Genomic DNA, 23930 nt, shown 5'->3' on the forward strand with positions numbered 1-23930 from the left:
ATCTACCAAAACATTGGGAGGCCATAATCAAAAATAGATAGACAGATTGGTAGGTTAAGTAGGTAGATACGATAGATGGGTGGATGAGTAGATAGATGGATGGATAAATAGATAGACAGATAGAGATGGATAGACTGAAAGATAGATGGATAGGATGGATTAATTGATGGATAGATATACAGTCAATGGATAGATAGAAAAATAGATTGATATAGGTGGATGAATGAATTGATAAATAGAGTAGAGAAGGAAGAGTACATGAGTGGATGGAAAAATAGATAGTTGTACAGTAGATGGGTGAATATATAGATTGGATGGGTGGATAGATAGATAGATAGATAGATAGATAGATAGAGATGGATCGATAGGATACATAAACTTCTAAGGAAGCCGCCCTGAGTCCCCCCCCCCGGGGGGGGGGGTTGAGAAGGGCGGGGCAGAAATGTTGTAAATAAATAAATAATAAATGATGGGAGCAATCAGGACTGGGGGGAGGGGCTATGGGATACATAGTTCACAACCAACACCAAACCCCATGGGATACGTAGTCCTCCACTCACGTCCCACTCTCCACTCGAGCTGAGCCCACATTGAGGAATCCACAGTCGGCGACATCATAGCATTCGGAGGTGAACTCGTGCTTCCGCCCTTCGAAGGAGGGTTCCTCCCAGACTACCATCTGAAATTGGCATAAATTTGCTTATGATTTGTAGTCCTCCCCCAGGATCCTTCTTACTCTCCCTAAAAAAGATCCCATAGAATAGAATAGGACACAGGTCTACCTTCCAGAGACCGGCGTACTTCCCGCTGTGTTGGGCCATGGTTGCACCGCAGTTGTGCGAAAGGAGGAACAGAGCTATATTTCCATGCAAAAAAGTGAACAAATAAATAAAAAGGAATATAGAGGGAATTACTCTCAGTTAACCAGAAATGTAATATATAGTACAGTAATCAGAACTCTTCGTTAAACAGAAATAAACTATAGAGTAGACTCCCTGTTAACTGAAAATGTAATATAGAGTGGACTCTCAGTTAAGTGGAAATTAAATCTAGAATAGTAGTCTCCAGTTAACCGGAACTCTCAGTTAACTGAAAATGAAATACAAAATAGACTCTCAGTTAACTGGAACTCTTGGTTTAAATGAGGGTGGGGGGGGGGGGTCAAAGAAATAACCCAAAAAAGTCATATAGAGTACACTCTTAGTTAAATTGGACTCTTGGTTAAACAGAACTTACCCCTCAAAAGCTGCTTTCCTTCTCCTCGTCTCTCCCCTTTTTCCCCTCAATGGGTTTTTATAGCAGATTATAGGCTGCTGGGACTCCTGATTCAGCTCCACTGAGAACAATGGGAGAGATTTGGGAAGGCTCAATAGGAAATGCAAAGCTCAGCGGGCCCCTCTGGGTCAGAAATGGATGGATGTGTGGATGTGTGTGTTATTTTATTTCCAGTTGACTGAAGTCATTGGGAAGAGAGTGATGACTGTGAGGTTTTTTTGTGCGGTTTTTAAGTATAAAAGGAGGAAGGAGGAGGAGGAAGAAAAGAAGAAGAAGAGGAAGGTAAGAAGGAAGAGAGAGGGAAGGAAGAATAAAGATGAAGGAGAAGGAAGGGGAGGATGATGGAAAGGAGAGAAGGGAAGGAATGGAAAAGGAGAAAAAGAAGAGATGGAAGAAGAGAAATGGGAGAAGGGGGTGGAAGAAGGGAAGGAAAAAGAGAGATAGACAAGGGAGGGAAGGATGGAAGAAGAGGAGAGGAGGACGGGAAGAAGGGGAAAGGAAGAAAGAGATAGAGAAGAGAGGGAAGGAATTAAAACATAGATGGAGGAGAGGAAGACAGGAAGAGGTATTGGAGGATGATGGGAAGAAGATGGAGGAAGAGATGTTTGAGAGAGGAGAAGGAGAAGAAATGGGAGAAAGATGGAAGGAAGAAGGGAAGGAGAAGGAGAGATAGATTGAGGGAAGGAATAAGAAAGATGGAGAAGAGGAAGGTAAGAAGGAGGGAAGGAGTGAGAAAGAAAGGAGAGTAAGGTTTGAAGGAAGAGGAAGATTAGAAGGAAGGAGGAGGGAAGGAAGATGGAGGAAGAGAAGAGAGGAGGAGGAAGGAGAGGATGATGAGAAGGACATGAAGGGAAGGAAAGGAGAAGAGATGGATAAGGAAAAGAAGGAGGAGAAATGGGAGAAGGTGGGAAGGAAGAAGGGAAGGGAAAGGAAAAGAAGAAGAGAGGAGGAAGGAAGAAGGGAAGAAGAATGAATATGATCTAGGATTGTATTGGTTTTTTTGCCATAGCATCACAGCATTGGCTCATTGGCTAAGATCAATAGTTTATATTATACTTAATTATATCCCTATTTCTCCTAATTATGATTATTAGGGCTGAACTGGAGGAAGCTATGTCCTCAAACTCGTCATTGGAGTCCAATGGAGTTGGCGAAGAGGAAACTCCTCAGGATGACTTTCGGGTAAACAGGAAGTGAGGTTCAAGGTGTGGTGTCCATTCCGGTTTCAAGTCTGAACTATAAGGATCCTATGCTTTTTGTGTTCCAGATTACCGTCTTTGATCAGGAGAACTTCCAAGGGCAGAGGAAGGAATTCAATGGAGAATGTCTGGACTTCTGGGAACATGGCTTTGAGCGTGTGCAGAGCGCTATCGTGATCTCTGGGCCGTGAGTGGAAGGAGGGAAGGAAAGGAAGGAAAGAAAGAGAAGAAGGAAAAAAGGAAGGAGGGAAGGAGAAGAAGAAAGGGAAAGATAGGAAACAGAGGGATGGAGAGAGGGAGGAAAAGGATGGGATGGAAGGAAGGAGATAAAAGAAGGAAAGGAAGGATTTTAAACTGTTTATTTTATATTGTTTGTAATGGTTTTTATCGGCATAGATTTTTCCCAGAATTGTAAACCACCTTGAGTCTCTTTGTGTGAGAAAGGCGGGATAGAAATGAAGTAAGTAAATAAATAAATAAATGGATGAGAAATGGAGGGAGGAAGAAAAAGGACAGGAAGGAAGAATAGGAAGGAAGGAAAAGATGGAGAGGAAGGAAGGAAAGGATGGGAAATAGAGGATAGATTGATAGAGGGAGTAAAAGGTAGAAGAAAAGAAGAGGAAGAAAGGCTAAAAGGAATGGGAGATTGGGAAGAAGGAAGTGTAGAAAGAAAGGGAGAGTGGACAGTTATGGAGAGAGAAAAGGGTTGAACAGAAGGAAAAGAAGAAAGGAGAAAAATACAGGGGGAAGGAAGGAGAGGAAAGGATGGGAAATAAAAGGAAAAAGGAAGGAGGGTAGGAAGGAAAATAAAGGGAAGGAAGAAAGGAGAGGAAAGGGAAGAAGGTATAGAAAGGAAACAAAAAGAAGGAAGACAAGGAGAGCATGGAGGAAAGGAGGAAAAGAAAGAGAAGAAGGAATGGGAGAAGAAGAAAGGAAGGAGGAAGGAAGGCGAGAAAAAGATAAGAATGAAGGAAAGGCAGGGTGGAGAGAATGAAGGAAAAGAAGGAGAAAAAGAAGAAGGAAGAAAAGAAGGAAAGAACGGAAAGGAAACCAAAGGGAAGGATGGAGGAAGAAGGGAAAGAAAAGGATGGATGTAAGAAAAAGAGAGGGAAGAAGAAACAAGAAAGGAGTGAATAGGCGAAGGAATGTAGGAGGAAGAAATGAAGGCTAGGACAAAATGGAAGAAAAGATAGAGATAAAGAGAATCAAGAAGAGAAGGAAAGGAAGATAGAATAAATGAATGAAAAAGAAAGAAAAAGACGGGAAGGGAAGGAAGGAGAGGAAGGAATGATCATGAAAGGAGGAAGGATAAGGAAAAAGATGGATGGGATGGGTGAGAGGAAGGAAGGAAATAAGGAGTAGAAGATGGAAAGGAGAGGATGGGAATCAGACAGAGGGAAAGAGGAAGGATGGAGGGAGGCAGGCATGTAGCAGGCGGGGGGGGGGGGCTTGAGGGGCTCCAGCCCCCCCCCCCCCCCCCGAAATTCTCATGGTGGTTCGCGAAAAGGCCTTACTGGTGCATTATTTAAACTGTAATGTTTATTCATATCATGATCTGATCACCATACTCAATATATCCCATATGCATGGGGGTATTGGGGTAACGATACAAAAGGTTTGCTAGGCTAGATCCTCTTTCACTCAGACTCAGCCCCCCCCGAAACTCAGCCGCCCCTGAACCCCCCCTAAAAAATTGTTAGCCCCCCCCCCCCAAAAAAAAAACAAAACAAAATCCTGGCTACGGGCCTGGAGGGAGGCAAAGGTTGAAGATAAGGAAAGGAGAGGGGAAAAGCAGGCCGGAAGGAATGAAAAGGAAAGGATGAAAAATGGGGGGGGGGGGAGAGAGAGAGGAAAGAGGAAATTGTAGAAAGGAATGAAAGAAAGGGATGGAAAGGGAACGAGGGAGGATTGAAAAGATGGGACACAGGGAAGGAAGGAGGAAGGAAAGATTGAAAAGATGGGAAATGGAAAGAGAGAGGAAGGACCAGAAATGATGGGAAAGAGAGGGATGGAAAGAAAAAAGAAAGCAGAAATGTTTGAAGGAAAGGAAAGAATGGAAGGAGTGAAGGGGGGTGAGGGAGAAAAGTAAAGAGAAGAAGGAAAGAAGAAATGGTAGAAAGGAATGAAGGAAGAATGGAGAAAGGAAACAAGGACATCCATGGATCTAGGGAGGGATGGGATATAAGAAATATGGGTATCTCTTGGATGTCCATCTCTCCATCCAGTCTCTCTGATGCATCCCTCTCTCTCTGGCCCCATTTCCTCTTCCACTTATTCTTCTGCGTACTCTTTCTGTTCTGCTACCTCTTCTTACTTTCCACTTCCTTTTCTGCTTCTTCTTCCTCTTCCCTTTCCCCTTCTTGTTCCTTTTCTTCCTCCATTTCCTCTTCCACTTCATGTTTCTCTTCCTGCAGCTGGGTGGCCTTTGAGCAGGCTAGGTTCCGTGGGGAGATGTTTGTCCTGGAGGTGGGACAGTTCCCGCGGTGGGACACCTGGTCCAGCAGCCACCGAAGTGACCGCCTCAGGTCCATGCGCCCTGTCAGGATGGTAAGCCAATGGGACAGCCCAGGGGCCATCTAGACATAACTCACTCAAAGCAGTCTCTGCTTGAAGGCCTCCAGATTGTCAGACTGTAATTGGCTAGACCAGTGGTTCTCAACCTGTGGGTCCCCTGGTGTTTTGGCCTACAACTCGCAGAAATCCCAGCCAGTTTACCAGCTGTTAGGATTTTTGGAAATTGAAGGTCAAAACATCTGGGGACCCACAGGTTGAGAACCACTGGGCTAGACTGAGATGGATGCATGGATGGATGGATGTATTGAATGATGGGTGGATAGATGGATGGATGGATGGATTGATTGATTGATCGATTGAGGGATGGATGGATTGATTGATTGATTGATTGATTGATGATTAGATGAATGAAAGAGTAGAGGATGGATGGATGGACAGGTGTGTGGTTAGATGATAGATGAATGGATGGATGGAAAGTTAAAGGATGAATTGATATATACATAGTTAGATAAAAGGATAGATGGGTAGATGGACAGATAGCTGGATTAATGGATCACCTATCTATCCATCTATCATACATCCATCTATCTATCTAGATACAAAAACATATGAATACATTATGGATAGATAGATGGATAGATAGATGAATGTATAGTAGATGGATGGATGAATGAATGAATGAATGAATGAATGAATGGATAGTCAGATTTATTGATAGAAGGGTGGATGGACATATAGATAAGTGGATAGATTAATGAATGGATAGATAGATGAATTGATAGATACACGGATGGATAGATAGATATGCCACCACTGAGGGTCCCTCTGTCTCTCTTTCTCCCCCAGAAGGAATCCCAGGAGCAGAAGATCCTCCTCTTTGAAGAGTCCAAGTTCAAGGGCCACCAGGTGGAGGTTAAGGCGGAGGACGTCCCCAGCCTCTGGACCTGGGGCTTCTGTGGTCGAGTGGGCAGCCTCCGAGTCTCTGGTGGCAGGTCTGTCTTCAGAGAGGATGGGTCTTAGAGTGGGAGGAGGAGGGGCTGCTGCTTCTGAACAATGGAGAAGGAGGACCATCTTGAGATCTTCTGCAGAAGTCCTTCTATGGAGGGGTCAATGGCTGGATGGATAGCTAGAGGGATGTGTAAAAAGATGGGTATGTAAAAGATATAGGAGGATGGGTGGATGGACAAAAGGATAGTTGGATGGACTGATAGGCGGATAGATAGATGTGCTCATCTATCTGTATATCTGTCAGTCTATTTATATAGCTCTCTCTGTATTCTCCCCCTCTCTCTTCATCTATCTGTCTGTCTCTCTGTCTATAATCTATCCATCCCTCCAGCTATCTATAAAGATATATATATATATATATATATATATATATTGATCAATTGATGGATAGATGGATAGACTAATGGATGGATAGATAAATTGATGGATGGATGGATAGGTGGATGAACACATAGATAGATAGATAATAGATAGATAGATAGATGTATGATCTGTATTTTAATGTATTTTTGTATTAATGTATTATGTTTATTCTATGTGTGTATGAATTTTCTGCTGTTAGCCGGCCTGAGTCCCTCTTCGGAGGTCGAGAAGACCGGGTTATAAAAGCTCTAAATAAATAATAGATAGATAGATAGATGAATAGATTGATGGATGGATGGATAGATAGATAGTGGATTGATATATACATGCACACGTAGAAGGACTGATAGATGAAAAGATAAGTGGACGGATTGGTTGATGGGTAGATAGATACATAGGATGGATAGATATATTGATAGTTGGATACATGTATGGGTGGACAGATACACATCCATCTAGATAGAAGAATCTTCCAGAAGATCTCAAGATGGAGGAAGGTGAAGTCAAATGCCTTTGTAACCTTCACCTAAGCATAAGCCTTTCCCATAGGACAGTAGTTCTCAACCTGTGGGTCCCCAGTTGTTTACGAGCTGCTAGGATTTCTGGGAGTTCAAGGCCAAAATATCTGGGGACCCACAGGTTGAAAACCACTGCCATAGGGGATTATGGCCTTTGAGAAGAAGGAGATCCCCAGGAGACCTCTAGTTGATGGAGGTCCTTCTGGTAACCATTATGGGTACTTCAGACAGCTTAATGTAGACTTGAGTGGCCACCAAAAAGGCTCCATTCATTTCTATTTGGGGATGAGGAGACTTAGAGTACAAAAAGGTCCTCATAGAAGATCTATCAAGATAACGGACAGTAGGGCCCTCCAGATAGCTTTATATAAACTTGGGTGACCACCAGTGAGGCCTCTTTCCTGCCCGTTGGGGATGATAGGACTTAGAGAAGGCAAGTTGACCTCTAAAGAGTCACCATCATCTTTCCTTTCTCTTCCATGCAGTTGGGTGGGCTACCAGTATCCGGGATACAGGGGCTACCAGTATCTCTTCGAAATGGGGGACTTTGGCCACTGGAACGACTGGTCAGCCTTCCAGCCCCAGGTCCAGTCCCTCCGCCGTGTCCGGGACAAGCACTGGGACCCCGCAGGGGCATATGAAAATGATAAGCAAGACTTGTCAATATATGCAAAATAGCTCATTAACGTATGCAAATATTCCAAAATATTTCAATGCACGCAAAATATCTCTATAAAAAATCTCATGAACATATGCAAAATATGGTTTCAATGTGTACAAAACATGTCATTCATATATGCAAATAATCAAAATATGGTTTCAGTGTATACAAAACATTTCATTCATATGCAAATATTGAAAAAAATATGGTTTTATTGTATACAAAATATCTCATTAGCATATGGAAATAATATATATTCAATGTGTGCACATTAGCTAATCACCATATGCAAACATTCCAGATTTTGTCATTGTGTCGGATTCTGGATGGCAATACATTTTGGTTACATATGCAAATACTCTGAAAAGGGTTTCAGTTTATGCAAAATAGCTTATTAGGATATAGAAATTATTCAAAATGTGTTGGATTATTCAATTCAAAACATCCCACTAGTTTATGTAAATACTTCAGAATATCCCAAATGTTGCTTTTATATTGTCTTCTGAATGGTTCAATTTAAACTATTTTGTTATCATATTCAAATAATCAAAATATGAGCACCTTGGTTTTCAGGATGTATGCAAAACATCTCCTTCACATATGCAAATATCCAAATATACTAAAAGTGTGGCTGATAGTTTGGTGTATACAAAATATGTCATTACATTGGCTGTATCTCATTATGGATATGCAAATATTCAAAATATTCAAAATGGTGGGTGGGTGTATGAAAATGGTCTTTCAGTTGGTGCAATATACAAGAGATCTCATCAGCATATGCAGATCTTCAAAAAGTACTTGGGATGGTATGCAAAATATTTTATTAGTGTATGCAAATATATATTTTAAAACCCCAAAATTGTGGGAGAGTGTGACCTTCTGTATGGTTTCAGTGAATGCAAAATATCTCATTATGACACTTTCTACACTGTTCTATATCCCAAGATCTGATCCCAGGTTATCAGTTTTGAACTGGATTATGAGTCTCCACTGCCACATAATCTGGAATAAGCAGATAATATGGGGAGCGGACCTTGGGACATAGGGCCAGTGTAGAAGGGCCTTATATATGCCAAACTCCACTCTGGTGGTTTAATATATGCAAACTATCTAAGTATAAATATGCAAATATTCTGAGTGGTTTGGAGTATGTAAAATATCTCATTAGCATATGCACATATTCAAAGTGTTCTAAATGATTAAGCGTATGCAAACTATCACATTAACATATGCAAATATTCCAATTTTCCATCTTTCAGACAGTTAGATATATGCAAAATAGCTCATTAGACTATGCAAATATCCAAACGTACCAAAAGTGTCAATGTTCTTTCTGGGTTGTTCACTGTATGGAAAACATCTCATTAGCGTATGCAAATATTCCCAAAATCCAAACGTTGGAGGCTTTGTTACCTTTCTGAATGTGTACAAAACATCTCATTAGCGCATGCATCTCAGTAGCATATGCGAATATTCAAAATGCTCCAAAAGTATTGGGTAGTTTAATATGGGGAAAATATTTCATAATTGTATTGGCTCTCTGAAGTTATTGTTTCCTAAGGACTGAGATACAAAGGCCATTCAATACCCTTTTTGGGAGTCTTGGGAGTTATACTTTTCTTAAGGGTGGAAGTGTGGCCAATAGAAATTTATAGTCCTGGGAGTCTTAGTTTCCTAAGTACAGAGTTTTTCCAATAAAGAGATTTAAGGATATCCTGTAAACTATTATTTTCCTAGAACGGAGACTTTGAGAGTGAGCATTTAAATCTATTGGGTCTTGGGAGTTGTACTTTTCTAAGGGCAGAGACACAAATCCCCCCAACACAATTTTTGGAGTCTTGGGAGTTATAGTTTAATGTCATAGGGTCCTGGGAGTTCTAGTTTCCCCAAGGACAGAGGAATCGCAATAAGAATACAATGCCATTCGGGCTTGGAAGTTACAATGTTCCTAAGGACTGAGACATTGCAATACAACAATTTAATGCTATAAGGTCCTGGGACTTGTAGTTTCCACAAAGAGAGAGGCGTTGCAATAGAAACTGATGTTTGGTCTTTGGAATTGAGGAATAAACAGAATAGAACAGCCCCAAAGCACACAAATAAATTAGAAATATTGTACAATTTGAAGCCCTTTTTTTTTTAGTCCTGGGAGCTATAGTCTCCATAAGAGCACAGGCCTTTCAATAAGAATACAATATTAATTATGTCTTGGGATTATAGTTTACAAAGAATGTTTTAATGCTATAATGTCCTGGGAGTTGTAGTTTCCCCAAGGGCTGGGATATGAATGCCATCTAACACAATTTTTTGGACTTTTGGGAGTTGTAGTTTTCTGATGGGCGAGTGCTTGCAAAAAGAATTCAATGTTAATGAGCCCTGGAAATCACAGTTTTCCTAAGAATAGAAGCTATGCAAGCAAAATAATAATAATAATAATAATAATAATAATAATAATAATAATAGAGGCCCTGGGAGTTGTAGTTTTCCCAAGGGCAGTGAGAGACAAATGGCACGCAACGCCATTTTGGGGGGAATGTTGGGAGTTGTAATTTTCCTAAAGGTGGGGAGCCTTGCAATAAGAATTCACTGCTATGAGGTCCTGGAAGTTAATAAATGCTGAGGTACATAAAGGATGAAGACATTTTAATATGATACAGAATCTTGGGAGTCATGGTTTCTTAACTGACAGAGACGTTGCAATAGGGATTGAATGTTAATTGGGTCCTAGGAGTTGTAGTTTCTATGGAGAACTTGCAATACATTTTTCATGCTATTAGGGCTTGGGAGTTATAGTTTCCCTAAGCGCAAAGATCTTACAACACAATTTTAATGCCATTAGGTTGTGGAAGTTTTAGTTTCTTAAAGAACAAAGGCATTGTGGTATTATATATATGAGAATATGAATGAAGGTCCTTGGAATTGTAGTTTCCCTGCGTGGCTATGCTGTGAATGCGCACTAATGGTAACCTTCTGCGCATGTGCAGCACAGCTCGGAAATCTTCAGTTAAATTTTAAAATAGAATGGCGGTTGGCCCCGCGCACACTCCCCATGATACTATAAATAGCCCGCGGTAGGCTAACTGCCTCAGTTCTCTTCATCCGTGCTCAACGCAGGCAGCTCGATTTACAGAGAGAACATTTTGATCCTGTTGGGGCTGAGCTCCAATAAAAGATACATTTAAGACTCGTTCCTTGGGAAAATGTCGCAAACGAAGGGCTTTAAACGCTGTAGCGCTTGCCCTGCTAATTTTCCTGACAATGATGCCCACAACTTATGCATCACTTGTTTGGGGGAGGGACATCTGTCTCAAAGTTGTGCCATTTGCCAATCGTTCACCCCCCAAACAAGGAAAAACAGGGAGATTAGACTGAAGGCGGCTCTTTATGAGCGGGCGTTTCTCCCTCCCAAGGATGGCCAGCAGAATGGCGACCAAAAGCAAGATTTACCTTCGAAGGCACTCAAGAAGACGAAGAAGACAAAAAACACTGAAAAACCAAAAAACTTACCAAATCCATCCAAGAAACTGGCCAGTATCTCCAGCGGAGAGTCTTGGCTTGCCAAGCTGGTCGAGACCGGAGAAGAAGCTCCCCCGGCCGAGGCTGGAAAGCAGTCGACATCGGCCCAAACACGCCACGAGCGTGGCTTGAGAGTAGAAGGGGAGTCGGCATCGACGAAACCACGCCTCGCGCGTGCGCAGGAGGCGTCTCAGGCAAGCGGAACCATGCCCCCGATGCCGATGCTCTCGGCGCTGGCCCCGCCTCCGTCCCTTTCAGGTAAAAGGGAGGGGGAGCCGAGCAGGGCTTCCCCGGTCTATCCTTCAACATCAGCTGTAGCGGGGAATGCCCCTGAAGAACCGGCTCGGCGCCGGGCACGCGCACCGTCACGCTCAGGGAGAGCGAAGGGGGCCCGGCGAGACAGATCAAGCTCCAGCGATTCCACGTCGACTTGCTCGGATTCCTCATGCTCTGCGAGGAAGCGTCGGCGCGTGAGGATTGAGAGGGCATTCTCAATTGCCTCTTCGAGATCCTCCCGCTGGGGAGGGCAGAGAGAGAGGCATGGCTACCCTCCCCCACAAGCGGGGTTTTACCAAGTCACTCCTAATGGGGGCATTGTTTATTTTGGTGAAGACAATATACCTTCTCCAAGGATCCAGAGAGTTAACAGGCAGCCTGCGCCTGTAAGGCATTCCAGTGCTTCAGGGCATCGCCCTCAGCATATAAATACAGAATGGAGGTGCCCAATTGCAGGCTTGCCATCTGGGAACATGGATGAGATGGAGCGCAATCACCATGATGACTTAAACATTGATAATGACATTGACACAGACGCCTCTGAAGAGGTGTATGATGCCTCCAAAGACGAAAAGGACACGGAGCTCCATTCTAATCGATCTGATGACTACAATAAGTTTATGCAACTTATAGGGAGAATGATAACTGCCTTGGACATTGCAATTCCAAAGCCGTCTTCAACAGTAGATGACCCTATGTTCCCCCCGGAACAACAGGACAATCCATCGTCTGCAATACTCCCTACTTTACCTTATTTACTAAAGTTAACCAAGATACCTGATATGTCCCCTGCTATTGTCCCTGCAATCCCTAGAAGGGTAGACCTTCTTTACAAGGTTGATCTGTCCACAGCTAAGTGGTTAGCCCGCCCTTCTGTCCCTAATACGGTGGTTGCTGAAGCGGCTAAGTCCAATAAGCCTAAGAAGTATACAATCTCCCCCCCCCCCCCTGATAAGGAGGGCAGGAAGATAGATTCTTTTGGGAAGAAGGTTCACATTGCAGCAGGGTTATTTACTAGAATAGCCCACTATGCAATGTACCTAAGTGGTTATCAAAGTTTCCTATGGAACAAAATGGTACCATTTATTGACAGATTGCCTTTAGAAGATAGACGTTTGCCTCGGGCATTTCTGAATTAGGCAACTTCCCTCTCACGTTTTCAGAAAGATATTGGGAAACATATGGCGGAGTCTGCTGGCAAACTATTGGCCACTGCTACTGCCATTAGACGACACGCTTGGCTTCGTGCCTCCTCTTTATCAGAGGACAGCCGTTCTTTGGCCGAGAACCTTCCCATGACAGAAGAAGGCCTTTTTGACCCCTCTACAGACGATAAAATAAAGCATTCTAGAGAGGTTCTGCAGGCGGCCAAGTATGAGTACCCATGGCAGCCTGGATACCAGCAGAGGCCACACTGGCAACAACCAGCAAGCACATATCGTAAGGGATATTTTAGTGGATACAATAATGGTTCAGGGTTTAAGAATGTTAACTCCAAATTCCAACCCAATAGAAAACAAAACTTTAATGCCAAAGCGAGATACCAGCCGTATAATAGCAAGGCAAGGAATGGAGGGAATCCAAAACGTCGTCTTTGATGTTCCCACTGCAATTGAGATTCAGGAGCGCTCTTACTTATATGGGGCAGAGGCTCCGAGTGTTGCACCTCCCCCCCAGACAGTAATGTTTTTTGAAAGGCTTAGGCCGTTTAGGCAGGTTTGGAATATGATTACTACTGATAAGTGGGTATTACATGTAGTTAGTTTTGGTTATGCTATGGAGTTTATGTCCTTGCCCCCGTTGGGCAATTTGAAACACACCCCAGAGTCTCCGCCTTTGTTGGAGGAAGTATCTAAGCTGTTGGGTAAGGGGGCAATCTCCCCTATCGACCCCTGCGATTTACCTAGGTGTTTTTTCTCAAGATATTTTTTGATTAAAAAACGGGGAGGTGGGCTTCGACCTATCTTGGATTTGAGAGAAGTTAACATGTTTATATTTTCGCAAAAGTTTCGGATGGTGTCTTTGTCATTGATTCTCCCACTACTTAATAAAGACGTATGGTTTGCAACCATTGATTTAAAAGATGCTTATTTCCACATATCAATAGCAGAACACCACAGGAAGTACCTTTCATTTATGGTTGGAGAGCGGGCTTACTGTTTTAATGTCCTCCCTTTTGGGTTAACAACAGCCCCAAGGGTATTTACGAAGTGTATGGCAGTAATCGCAGCCTATCTTCGTACCCACGGTGTAACCATATAGCCATACATAGACGACTGGCTTTTGGTGGGAGATACTTACGAAGGGTTGAAGACACACATCAATACGACGCTCTCTCTTCTCCAGTCCCTAGGTCTCGTTGTGAATGCAGAGAAATCCAATCTACTACCAAGTCGCAGAATCCAATTTATCGGAGCTGTGCTGGATTCGACGCAACAGAGGGCCTTCTTACCAGAGGACCGCTTTGTGTCTCTGCAATCCTTGATTGTCCCTATCATTCAGGCGAACCAGGTGTCGGCAGAAAGTGCAGGTTCTGCTCGGCCATATGGCTTCCATGACTACCGTCACGCCGTATGCCAGACTACGTCTCAGACCTCTGCAGACCTGGTTCTTGTCTGTTCACAGCCCTGCGGTGGACAGGGCCAGTACCCGGCTGAAAATGCCATCTGTGGTCAGGCAATCCCTCTCTTGGTGGATAGAGCCATCCAATATTTTTGCAGGCCGCCTATTCCAACTTCCCGAACCATCAAGGGTCGTCACCACAGATTCCTCCTTGAGTGGTTGGGGAGCGCATTTCGAAGGTCTCACAGCCCAAGGGATATGGTCTCCCGAAGAGGCTGTGTCCCACATAAATGCACTAGAACTCATGGCTGTAGAAAAAGCCCTAAAATCCTTCGAACAGGCGCTGTTGGGTCAAGTCGTACAGGTGGTAACGGACAACACGACCACGATGTACTATATAAACAAGCAGGGGGGTACCCGATCACGACCTCTGCTAGACCTGACATTACGCATTTGGGAGTGGTGTGTGGCCAGAGATATTTATTTGGTGGCGGTGCACCTACCAGGAGAGGAGAATGTGCTGGCCGATGTTCTCAGCAGGTCTCCTCTATCAATCCACGAGTGGTCCCTCCATCCAGACGAGCTGAATCTCATTTACGATGCATGGGGAACACCAAAGGTAGACCTCTTCGCGTCCCAGGAGAACGCGAAATGCCCCCAGTACTGTGCACGCAGACGGGTCAATCTCAATCAGGGCTGTCTGGGGGATGCCTTTCTCCTGAAGTGGGCAGGGGATTTCCTTTATGCGTTTCCCCCGTTTCCCCTTTTGCTCAAGGTAATTACAAAATTACGGAGGGACAAGAGCCACTGCATTCTAATCGCGCCATGGTGGCCCCGTCAACCGTGGTTTGCGGCTCTTCTCGAGATGTCATGGGGCATGTACAGACAGTTGTCGGGCAGGGCGGACCTCCTAACGACTCAAAACGGCAAAGTTTCCAAAGGGCAGGGACATTGTAACTAGAAACATTTCAGAATATTGGGTCCTGGGCGTTATAGTTTTCGTAAAGGACGCAGGCATTCCAATATGATATGGAGTCTTGGGGGTTATAGTTTCTTAAAGAACAGAGACTTTGAGCAATAGGAATTAAATGTTGATCGGGTCCTGGGAGTTGCAGCTTCCACTAAGTATGGAGAACTTGCAATACCAAAAAAAAATAATACTATTATGTCTCAGTGATATACCTCAGTTATCCATCTGTCATCGGGAGTTATAGCTTCCCTAAGTGCAGAGACCTTACAATACACAATTTTAATGCTATTAGGTCTCGGGAGTTATAGTTTCTCTAAGTACAAAGATCGTACAGTACAATTTTTTAAAATGCTATTATGTATTAGGAGTTATCATTTCTTGAAGAACAAAGGCATTGCAGTATTATATGTGTTTGTGTAGGTCCTGGGCATTGTAGTTTCCCTAAGGGCAGGGACATTGCAATGAGAAATATTTACAGATACTGGGTCTTAGGTTATACAAACTCTTGGTTTCCCTTTTAAATACAATTGTTGTCCCTTTATATTCGGGACAATAACACAAATGCAAGGCCAAATTCCATCTCCAGTGTTAAAAGTGAATCAGGATATGTGTTGTCGAAGTCTTTCATGGCAGGAATCACTGGTTTGCTGTGAGTTTTCCGGGCTGTATGGCCATGTTCCAGAAGCATTCTCTCCTGTCATCTGTAGAGGGAGATGTCATCAGGGCCCATCCTTGCATTGAAATCTGCCCCAGAACTACCGAAGCTGTTGGGTTTTGAAATATGAATTCTGCAACATACAGGCTCGTAGCCAGGATTTCAATTCGGGGGGAGGGGGCAGAGTTTGTTTGGGGGGGGGGGCTGAGTCTCAGTGAAAGAGGGTCTGCCCTAGCAAACCTTTTGTATTGTTGCCCCAATACCCCCATGCATATGGTGATCAGATAATGATATGAATAAACATAACAGTTTAAATAATGCACCAGTAAGGCCTTCTCGCGGACCACCATGAGAATTTTGGGGCTACATGCCTGGCAACAGACTTTTCCAATTCCTTCCACCAGGCTCTAGTCTGTGTTTTCCTCCTCAATGGGGGCATATATACATTAACTACCATTAGTGTGTGATGTTGGAATTGGAGAAACACTGCCATGGCACCCACTTTGGAATGAGGTAGGGGCCTAATACTGACATGTAATGAGGTGGAAACTATTCCTATTCCACCTTTCGCTCTCCCACGTTTTGCCCCCATCTCAGCCCTCACTGTATATGCCATGAGCTTCCTTCTGCCGTACTGGAAGGTCGTTACCAGAAAACCCCATACTTTGAGAGGCTATGTTCCTGTGACTCAGGTCACATAGAAACAGTGGACCACATGCTTCTGCAGTGCCTTTTTATAGAGGCATTTGATCTCGTCTCATCTTACCATGGACAATTAAATATCGAGGACGCTCTGGACAATTCTTTGTAGATCTGCTGCTCTCAGACACAAACTTGGCTGTGACGTACAACGTCGCCAAGTTCTGCACGGCTGCAATTAAAATTAGGTGGATGATGATTGTAGGTTAAAAGACCAAAGCTTCTTCTGAAATACATATAGGGGAAATCAGATATAGACTGATATTTATAGGGTTGGATATTCCCGGTGCCATCCCCACTACCTCTCTTTAGACTGTGTTGGATGATCTTGTGGGTTGAGTTAGGTTTTAATAACTACTTGTATTGGTTTTTAGCTTAGATTTTAAAATTTGTTGAAGTTTGAAGTGTATAACCCCTTGAGTTTGATGTGAATATATGGGACTGGGTCCCCATGTTGTGATCTGGTCATCAACCGTAATAAACTTTACTTTACAATATGTATTAGAAAACTATTCATACCCTTTCCGGGAAGCACTTTATACAGTTGTAGTCTGGATGTGGGTGGGTTATTACTCCCATTATCAATTCCACCCACCCACTGCCCCAAACCTTTCCAGTATATTGTGTTGCTAATGATGAGTATGTGTGTCAAGTTTGGTCAAATCCAGCACTGCTCAGACTGATGTGGCTTTTTACTAATCCCATCGTCCTCCCCCAAACATTAACAGTATTTTAAGTTTTTTTAGTTGGATCATAATGGGTATATATGTCAAGTTTGGTCCAGATCCAACATTGATCAGATTTATTGTCAAAGGCTTTTCATGGCCGGAATCACTGGGTTGTTGTAGGTTTTTCCAGGCTATATGGCCATGTTCTAGAGGCATTCTCTCCTGACGTTTCGACTGCATCTATGGCAAGCATCCTCAGAGGTTGTGAGATCTGTTGGAACTAGGAAAATTGGGTTTATATATCTGTGGAATAATGTCCAGGGTGGGAGAAAGAATTCTTGTCTGTTGGAACTAGGTGTAAATGTTTCAACTGGCCACCTTGATTAGCATTTGATGGCCTAACAGTTTTTTGGTGTGCCTTGTTACTGCCTGGGGGAATCTTTTGTTGAGAGGTGATTAGCTGTCCCTGATTGTTTCCTCTCTGTTGTTTTGCTGTTGTAATTTTAGAGTTTTTTAATGCTGGTAGCCAGATTTTGTTCATTTTTATGTTTTCCTCCTTTCTGTTCAATTTGTCCACATTCTTGTGGATTTCAATGGCTTTTCTATGTAGTCTGACATGGTGGTTGTTGGAGTGGTCCAGTATTTCTGTGTTCTCAAATAATATGCTGTGTCCAGGCTGGTTCATCAGGTGCTCTGCTATAGCTGACTTCTTTGGTTGAAGTAGTCTGCAGTACCTTTCATGTTCCTTGATTCGTGTTTGTGCGCTGTGTTTGGTGGTCCCTATGTAGACTTGTCCACAGCTGCATGGTATACAGTAGACTCCTGCAGAGGTGAGAGATCCCTCTTGTCTTTTGCTGAACATAGCATTTGTTGGATTTTCTTGGTGGGTCTGTAGATAGTTTGTATCTTGTGTTTCCTCCCTTGTTGTATGGCAAGAACACTTTTCCTTTGGGTGGATCTTTGTCTTTACTCTCGTGGCTTGTTCTCGATCTTGCAGCTCTTCCGATGTCTGAGGTGGAGTATCCATTCGCCTGTAAGACCCAGTTTAGGTGGTTCAGTTCATCTTAGAGGAGGTGCCAAGGCTTTAATGGTGCTTCTTTTTTGACTTGGGTGATGGTTGGAGTTTTTATGTAGATATCTATCTGTGTGTGTAGGTTTTCTGTAAACTGTGTGACCCAATTGTTGATCTGGTTTGCAGATGACTAGGACATCTAGAAAAGGCAGTTTTTCTTCATTTTCTATTTCTGTGGTGAACTGGATGTTTGGGTGGATGCTGTTCTTCTCCTCCATGGCTCCAAATGGTGAAAGTGTCATCCACATACCTGAACCATATAGTGGGCTTTTTGTTGCTGTTTCCAAGGCTTGTTTTTCAAAGTGTTCCATGTAGAAATTTGCTATGACTGGACTGAGAGGGCTCCCCATAGCTACTCCATCTTTCTTTTCATAGAATTTATTCTCCCACTGAAAGTAGCTGGTGGTGAGGCAATGGTGAAACAGAGCTGTGATGTCTTCTGGAAACTTCTCGTTGATTAGTGCAATGGTGTCTGCTACCGGGACCATGGTAAATAGAGACACCACATTGAAGCTGATCAGTTTGTCATTGGTATTTAGCTTGAGATTGCTGATTTTTTTCTATGCAGTGGGCTGAGTCCTTGATGTAGTGCGTAGTGACCCCAATATGTGTTTGTAACTGTGCAATCAGAAATCTTGCTAAGTCATATGTGGGGGATCCAATGGCACTCACGATGGGTCTGAGTGGGGTGGAGTCCTTATGGATTTTTGGGAGCCCATAAAGCCTAGGTGGAAGGGCTTTCGATTTGCATTGTTGTTGGCGTATGTCAAAGCCGATCAAGGAGTTCTTGAGCAGAGTGTTGATTTTTCTGGGTATTTTGCTGTAACCGCCACCAGAATCCCAATAGAAAACATCATTGCCAATGTCGAAGCAGCAATTTACCGCCTCCCCGAGGAAGAAGCAGAAGAAGTAAGAGGGGAAGCAGCAAAAATCCTGAAAAAGGCAAAACTTCCCCCCAGTAACATAACTAGGAAGGAAAGACAAGCCATCAGAGACCTCAACTCAGACCCAGATATCATCATTCTCCCAGCAGACACGGGGAATGCCACCTGCCAAGAGCAAAGAAAAGTCCTTCTTGAACACCTCAGCTTGACCCCGCCATTGACCAGAGCTTGAAATACAGGGTTAGTCAAAATGCATAGGCCAATAAGCCATTCAATTGAATGGCTTATTGGCCTATGCATTTTGACTAACCCTGTACTTAAGGAGGACACGACCACAGCACAAGTGGAACAATTTGCCAAGGATCTGAAGCACAAAAGGATCACAATGGACTTCACCCAGGCAGATGTGGGACTGTCCCTGGGATTGTTGTATGGGAAGATGTTCAGCAAGACCACCATCTGCCGCTTTGAAGCTTTGCAGCTCAACTTCAAGAACATGAGTAAGCTGAAACCACTCCTCCAGCGTTGGCTGCAAGAAGCAGACAGGCATGAGAACTTGCAGGAGCTCTTGGAAATGCACTTGAGCACTTTGGTGTATGGAGAGGAGGAGGAGGAGGAGGACGACGACATTTCAGTTCCACCGGAATGTTGGCTAACCTATCTGTAGTATTTGAATTTGGGCATTGAATGTTTGGCTTCTTTGTGTGTAAACCGACCTGAGTCGCCTTGGGAAGAGAGAGCGGTCTATAAATAAAGTTATTATTGTCGTTGTTATTGTCCTTAGCATAGCCACAGCATCCGCATGATGGATTTGACCAAAGGTTTCTTACCTCAATTCTTGATTACTGTTTCCAGAGGAATCTTTAATGCAGACATCATTGCACAATCTTTAATGCAGACATCATTGCACAATCAATGCAGAGCTTTCTAAATGTTTCATGTTGGTGACACACGTTTTGGGCATGCATCATTTCATTATACAATAATTCAGTTTTTTAAGCAATCAGATGTTAAATGAGCCCCTTATAAGAGATACAGTCACACTTTCAGTGACCCAGAGGAAAAAGAGCTATTTGATAGGATATAATGCCACTGAACTTCTTTGTAGGTTTTTGAACAGACTGGATGGCCATCTTTTGAGAGTGTTTTGTGTGTTTCTGTGTAGCAGGAAGCTGGTCTGAGTAGCCCTTGTGGTTCCTTCCAAGTATCTGATTCTCTGTTTCCAAAGGTTGAGAACCATTCTTCTGCAACATGCTGACACAAGCATTCATGGAGGAAGACCAAGTTCTATGATAGCTGTAAAGACTTTCCCTGGATTTTAAAAATTGTTCATATCTAGTATTTATCATGTTTTAGCCAAAAAGCCTCCCAGAATAACTTACAATTGACTTCATACTTCCCTGCCCTCAGGCTTAGTACTATCAACTCCATTTTAGCTTCCATTGAAACTCCTCTGATGGAATTTTTCATTTTGAACAAAACAGTATAACAGTTTTGCAGGAGGTTGGATGTGGATTTCCCCCCTATGTTTGATTATGCTCTGACATTCCACTCACTACTATCCAATACATTAGGAAGGCTTTGTGTATTTTAAGATGCTTGATGACATCGGATGGATTATAAGACATTTAGCCTAATTAGAAATTATGACAGATACCAATATTATTCCTTTTAGTCAGATGCTCGTATATATATATATATGGACAGCATCATAGACCATCTTTCATTCACTCAGCAACCTCATTTTTTCTTCTGAGTCATGGACTTAGATGCTTTTCTTTTTTAAAAAAACACCTGGATCCCTGATCATTAAACCCCGGGACCAACTTTTGTATGATGGACGAGCATAGAAGAGAGCCACCTGTGTGTATACAAATCATCTCCATCTTTGTTGCGGTCTCTTTCGGCATTTACTGCATTTTAAAGGGTGCCACATTTGGTGCATTCACCTGGTGGTACATTGCCGGTATATGGTGCATTATTTGTGGTGCCTTTGCTACCATCCGAGTCTATGAAGTCTGCATCACAGTGGCACGCCAGGAGACAGCCTTGGAGCACAATCCACTTCCCTAAACCGAAAAGTCCCCAAAGATGGACACCTGCATTTGCCACTCATGCATCCAACTGTGGATGTGACCAGAGAATTGTGAGAGAAATTTAGTATGTGCCTCTCCTTTGAGGAATGGGAAAAAAAATCTTCCTAGCTGGATTTTGTCAGTGGCAGCTGCTGGGGTCTACATTGACTAGAAATGTTCCCACATAGTTGGACTAACGGTAAGCTTGTCATTATTCCAAACTACAGACCCCATGACCCTATAGTACCAAGTCAGGGCAGTTAAAGTTCATTTATTCTACACCACAGATCACCCCAAGGGCTTTTTTTCCCCATTGCTGAATGCTTTGGTGCCCTAACACTTGTTTTTACAGAAGGAATTACAAGTGTGCAGCCACTGCAATGAGCACTTTTTTTGGCCAAATTACAAACATTCACTTTTTGGTGCTGCACATTACGTTTGCCAGACAATACTTTCTTTTGTTTCAGGGTTTTGAAAATTGAGGTGTGCATAAGATTTGATAGTGCCTTAGACACAAGTAAATACAGGTCTTTTAGTTCACTGCTTTAATATTGTGTATTTGTTTTGGTTTAGTTTCCATTCTCTTTGTTTGTATGTATATGTGTGTGTGAATATATATATATATATATATATATATATATATATGGAATTATGTGTATACTTTCCCCTTTTTCATTTCTTTTCTTCATTTTATATTCTTTTGTTACCTGAAAGTTCTTTGCTTTGATTGTAAATTAGAATGTTTGTTTAGAAATCGATAAAGAAATATATTTAATGGTTTTGTATTAAAGAGGAAAGATGTTCTGCACAACAGACACTGTGCCTGCTGACAATTTACCTACCACCCAGACAGACATTGCTTCAGTCTTTCAGTCGCAGAGACAGAAGGAAAGACATTTGGTATATTGTTCCTTGGAAGAGAAAAGATCCTGGTCCTTTATTCCATTATGAAGCATCGGTTATTAAGCTCTCAGATGTTTAACGATTTTGTAATAAATAAGCAAGAGTTTACTGAGTCATCTCCTATGCTTGGATCTGTTAAATGTCTGAATTCTAGGTTCTTGTGGGATTTTTCGGGCTATATGGCCATGTTCTAGAGTCATTTTTCTCCTGACGTTTCGGCTGCATCTATGGCAAGCATCCTCAGAGGTAGTGGGGTCTGATGGAATTAGGAAAACGGGTTTATATATCTGTGGAATGACTGGGGTGGGGCAAAGAGCTCTTCTCTGCTGGAGCTGGGTGTGAATGTTTCAACTGACCACCTTCATTAGCATTTGAAGGCCTGGCTGAGCCTGGGGGAATCTTTTGTTGAGAGGTGTTAAGATGTGCCTGGTTGTTTCCTCTCTGCTATTTTGCTGTTGTAATTTTAGAGTTTTTTTAATACTGGTAGCCAGATTTTGTTCATTTTCATGGTCTTCTCCTTTCTGTTGAAATTGTTCACATGCTTGTGGATTTCAATGGCTTCTCTGTGTAGTCTGACATGGTGGTTGTTGGAGTGGTCCAGTATTTCTGTGTTCTCAAATAATATGCTGTGTCCAGGCTGGTTCATCAGGTACTCTACTATGGCTGACTTCTCTGGTTGAAATAGTCTGCAATGCCTTTCATGTTCCTTGATTCGTGTTTGGGCAATGCTATGTTTGGTGGTCCCTGTGTAGACTTGTCCACAGCTGCATGGTATACAGTAGACTCCTGCAGAGGTGAGAGGTGTCTGAATTCTAGTTGTACCGATTGGTGCGAGGCTTCACCTCCATAAACCTGAAATACAGCAGGGTTTTTATATTAAGAAAGTGGTAGAAGGAATAATTCTTTTGAGAACTAGTTCTAGAATAAGTAAGTGCAAGTCTTCCTAGTATTCTATATTTTAAATTGCAAATATTGCTCACAGGAAGATGATTTTTTTATTTTAAATACATTTAAAATATTTTTTTTATTTTAGATGGGAAATTTGGACCAATTTACTGCGTGATGAACGGTTGACCTCCATTTAATTAACCTGTGGAAAGTATGGGACAATTGAAATGAATATGGTTCTAAAGGTTGAGAAGGGATTGCTGCTGGCTTTGAAAAAAATCAGGCGACCTCAGGGCATAAAAATCAACATAAATGGATGTATTATGTTGGTTTATAGCAGAGATTCGCAACTACATTTTTTTGTACTCATATGTGGTATATATTTTACTATGTTGTTATTGTGTTTTGGTTTTATTTTATTGTAATATGCTGTTGGGCTTGGCCTCATGTAAGCCACCCCGAGTCCCCATTTGGGAGGTGGTGTCGGGATATTAAATAAAGATATTATTATTATTATTATTATTACATTTGTCCCCAACACATCTGGGGATGTGTTTATTCCCTAATGTTTTGGGTTTTTTTAAAAAAAAAAAATCGAATGGATCCTTTCCCCATTTTCTCCAACATTTCAGCAATGAAATCTGAAAGAAATGTGACCAAACATAATCAGTTATGAAAGAGGAAGAACACATATTCTAGGAGAGGCTGCAGCAGTTTGCTTTTTTCTGAACCTCCCAGATAGGAAGACATTAAGTCCACTCTTCTCATCTCCACCTGCTGAGTTAATGAATTGCAAACTACTTTTTTCACTTTAAACTCAATTTGCTGTCATAGAAGTAAATGGAGGAGAAAGGGAGAAAGCAGAGAGAGAAGAGAGAAACTGGGACATTTCAAAAGCACCTGGGAAAAAATTTAATTTGGACAATTCAGGCCTCATTTGGGACACTTGAAGGGTATGTTTTCACTCTCTGGGTTGTTTTAGCCTCAGGAAGAAGCGAGTTTTGACTTTGCAAAACTTCCAGGGTGTAAAACAGCCTTGAATTCAAGCAAAAATAAGAAATGACCTTTGTCCCCAAAGAATTTAGAAGAGCTGCCCATGGGGGCCACATGTCTTGCCCATTTCCAATTTATAGCTATCCCAATCTGTTTTGATGACTACTTGTAATATACAATTGGATCCAAAGCCTCAAATTTAAGTGCATTCACATTTCACTCATCTTTCTT

General features: G+C 42.5%; 2 protein-coding genes across 2 annotated transcripts in view; one reads left to right on the forward strand and one right to left on the reverse strand.

Moving 5' to 3' along the window:
* Positions 1 to 1678, reverse strand: part of LOC132766482 (beta-crystallin A4-like) — a 6577-nt gene extending 4899 nt beyond the window's left edge. Inside the window, exons 1-3 of the mRNA XM_060760841.2 lie at positions 1237 to 1678; positions 783 to 856; positions 561 to 679 (exon numbers count right to left, since the gene is read on the reverse strand). Of these exons, the coding sequence (XP_060616824.1) occupies positions 561 to 679; positions 783 to 821 (158 nt within the window). The 5' untranslated portion in view covers positions 822 to 856; positions 1237 to 1678. The remainder of the gene's footprint in view (positions 1 to 560; positions 680 to 782; positions 857 to 1236) is intronic.
* Positions 1679 to 2358: 680 nt separating this feature from the next.
* Positions 2359 to 7786, forward strand: LOC132767490 (beta-crystallin B1-like). Its single transcript, XM_060762538.2, has 5 exons — positions 2359 to 2457; positions 2543 to 2661; positions 4889 to 5021; positions 5835 to 5980; positions 7363 to 7786. The coding sequence occupies exons 1-5, from the start codon at positions 2359 to 2361 to the stop codon at positions 7553 to 7555; spliced, it is 690 nt and encodes a 229-aa protein (XP_060618521.2). The 3' UTR covers positions 7556 to 7786.
* Positions 7787 to 23930: the final 16144 nt, after the last annotated feature.

Source organism: Anolis sagrei, chromosome 2 (assembly GCF_037176765.1).
Source record: "Anolis sagrei isolate rAnoSag1 chromosome 2, rAnoSag1.mat, whole genome shotgun sequence".
NCBI classification, from domain to species: domain Eukaryota; kingdom Metazoa; phylum Chordata; class Lepidosauria; order Squamata; family Dactyloidae; genus Anolis; species Anolis sagrei.